General features: G+C 32.5%; 1 protein-coding gene across 1 annotated transcript in view; it reads left to right on the top strand.

Moving 5' to 3' along the window:
- The first annotated feature begins 988 nt into the window (after positions 1 to 988).
- The window catches only part of LOC109210840 (RNA polymerase I-specific transcription initiation factor RRN3-like), a 12,242-nt gene continuing 10,536 nt past the window's right edge, over positions 989 to 2,694 (top strand). Inside the window, exons 1-2 of the mRNA XM_019374311.1 lie at positions 989 to 1,092; positions 1,885 to 2,034. Of these exons, the coding sequence (XP_019229856.1) occupies positions 1,921 to 2,034 (114 nt within the window). The 5' untranslated portion in view covers positions 989 to 1,092; positions 1,885 to 1,920. The remainder of the gene's footprint in view (positions 1,093 to 1,884; positions 2,035 to 2,694) is intronic.

Genomic DNA, 2,694 nt, shown 5'->3' with positions numbered 1-2,694 from the left:
AATGTTAAAATTTGTGCTCCATAACTAAAAAAAATACTTTTTTTTTGGTTGAAAAAGAAAGTACTATTTCTACAACATGAAAATAAAGTAATCATTTTGTTGAAATTAATGAAAGAAAATACTTTTTCTACATCATGAAAGAAAATACTCAATTTAGATTTCATATTTTAAAAAATTACTATTTAATTATTTTTTTATTAATAGGACTTTAAATGGTTGTAAAAATTTTCACTTTGCTTAAAATGTTATGAATGATTTTAGAGCTTAATACTTAATTTTTCTTTTATATTTGTAGAAATTTAAGCATATAGACTATCTCTTTCCAAATACAACACATCATCCTTGTAGGAATAATCTTGTAATGACTTTACAATACCCTACATAAATTTCCTATTCTCCCACAATTATATATTTGTTTGTAATTAGGAATAATAATTCTTTTTTTAAAAGAAAATTATGGATGTGCTTTTTTAATCCAAGTAGAATCAACTTTATAGGGTCGCCGTATATGTAGTTTAAATTGTAAAAGAATTTTATTATTAGATAATTTACAATTAGATCCTTAAATTATACAAATATTTAAGGGCATCAAAGCCGATCAATATTTCGGGGATATTTTAGTCGTTCAATATTTAGCATAAATTATTCGTGCTTTTATAATAATATAGAATATAGATATAGATATAGATATAGATAAATAGATAGATAGATAGATATAGATAGATAGATATAGATATAAATATAGAATAGATATAGATATAAATATAGATTAATATAATTTATATGTGCGATATATATATATATATATATATATATATATATATATATATATTTTTTTTTTGTACATAATTAATGTATATTTAACTAGCGGCTGTATCCAGCCAAATATGCTAAAAGCCCAAGTGCTTTCGGAGCATCATGGGCCAATTACGGCCCAAACAATTCACGTCTATAGCAGGCGAGTCTTGAAATAAACCAAATTGAACTTTCCTTCAGCCCTCTACTACCTGGCGCCACTTTTGCTTCTCTAGCTCCTCCATCTCCTCCGACGCCGAATTCCTCATTTTTCTCCTTCTCCGGCGGAATCGAAGTGTATGCTCCTCTTTATCTCTCACTCTCTCTACATATTATCGTTTATCTGTCTGTCTCTAATACACAACGACCATCTTTTTTTTTGGCCTCTATTTTACTGAAAAAAATGATTTTTTGGCGAATTGGACTATAATATTTTGTGTGCTCCCAGGATTTAAAGAAGCTTAACGCCAATATCTTAGTCTCCCGTGGGTTTTTACTAGTTAATACACTGGCCGGAATTTGTGCCTGTGCAGTAATTGGACATTCGTTAAAATCAATTTTCTGTAAAAGCCTTTTATTTGTGCAACCATCAAATTGCTGATTCGTTGATTGAATAGGACTGTTTTGTATACTGGTTCCAGATGGGTATTATTGCTGGTTTGTATTGAGAAAGACCGGTGCTTTCTTGCTTGAATTGACAAGGGCTCAGTGGTTTTTGCATCTATGCGGATAACAAGTTAAAATTTGAAAAGCTTAACGTGGTTTTAAGACTCAAAATCAATCTATGGTGTAGCATTCTCTTGAAGTCACTCGTAATGGACATCTTTATGATAATAAAATTTCCATAAAGATTAAAGTAATAGCTGTGAACTTATATCACTGTATAGTTCTGTAATTCGTGATATGGTTTTCAGTATGTGCTGTTGTCTTGTTGAGATATATCTTTTATTAAACAGACTTGAGTATTTTTAGCTGTTTCTTTTCTTGAATAAGCATTTTGATGAGTGATTCAAGGGTCTATGGCTGGTTACTATAGAACATTTTTTTTTACCTTGCTGATAAGGTCTTTTCCGCATGATGATGTTTCAGAGGAAATTTCGGCAATATTCAGCAGTATCAAACATAATGGGGATGGTATTACCAGCTGAGCAGGCAGGCTATGCTGAGATGGAGAATGTTGAGATTACGGATACAGAGTTGTTCTATCATGTTAGAGGTGCCCTTAAATCTGCTCTCCAGGTTGGTCTCTCTAAAAACATATTTTGAATAAAAATAAAACTATACACTGATAATTTCTTTGGGTTGTGTTTGGATGCCCATGCCACTGCATGGGAAATCAAGTATGAACTGTATGAATCAACAGATTGAATTTGGTTCGCCGCAACCCTTTGTTTCTCATTGTTTATTTTGGCTAAGTTGCTCATCAAAAAATAAGAGGAAAAGTATCTTTCCTGCTAAGATGACTCTTTCAAATGTTTGCTTGAATACAAGCATAGGTGCTCCAGATTGATTGACCGTGGTTGTCTTCCTGTGGAAGATATGACTAAAACTAAGAAATTGTCACATCAGATAGGGGCGTGCCCATTATCTACTGAGTATGAACTGTGCTCCAAGCTAGTCCTCGAGGATTTCTCGGTTAGAAAAAGATTGATGAGGTGAGGTGCATAAGCCTTGCATGAATTTGACTTTAGATAGAAAATAGAGGGAAGTAGGACATTTGTGAAGGGGATGTATATCGAATTGAGAAGAAAGAGGGCTCAGGTTTGAGTATTATGCATCTGACGTGGTATTTTAACTGTTAAGTTCTGAATGGACGTAGAAGTGGTTAGTTAGACATGTTCTCTTCTGTCCCTCTCTTACTCCCTATATGTTTCCTTTCTTTTTGGTTGGTGGGGGAAG

Source organism: Nicotiana attenuata, unplaced genomic scaffold (assembly GCF_001879085.1).
Source record: "Nicotiana attenuata strain UT unplaced genomic scaffold, NIATTr2, whole genome shotgun sequence".
Lineage (NCBI taxonomy): Eukaryota > Viridiplantae > Streptophyta > Magnoliopsida > Solanales > Solanaceae > Nicotiana > Nicotiana attenuata.
The sequence above is the reverse complement of the archived record's forward strand: the minus strand, read 5'-3'. Positions and strand labels throughout refer to the sequence as shown.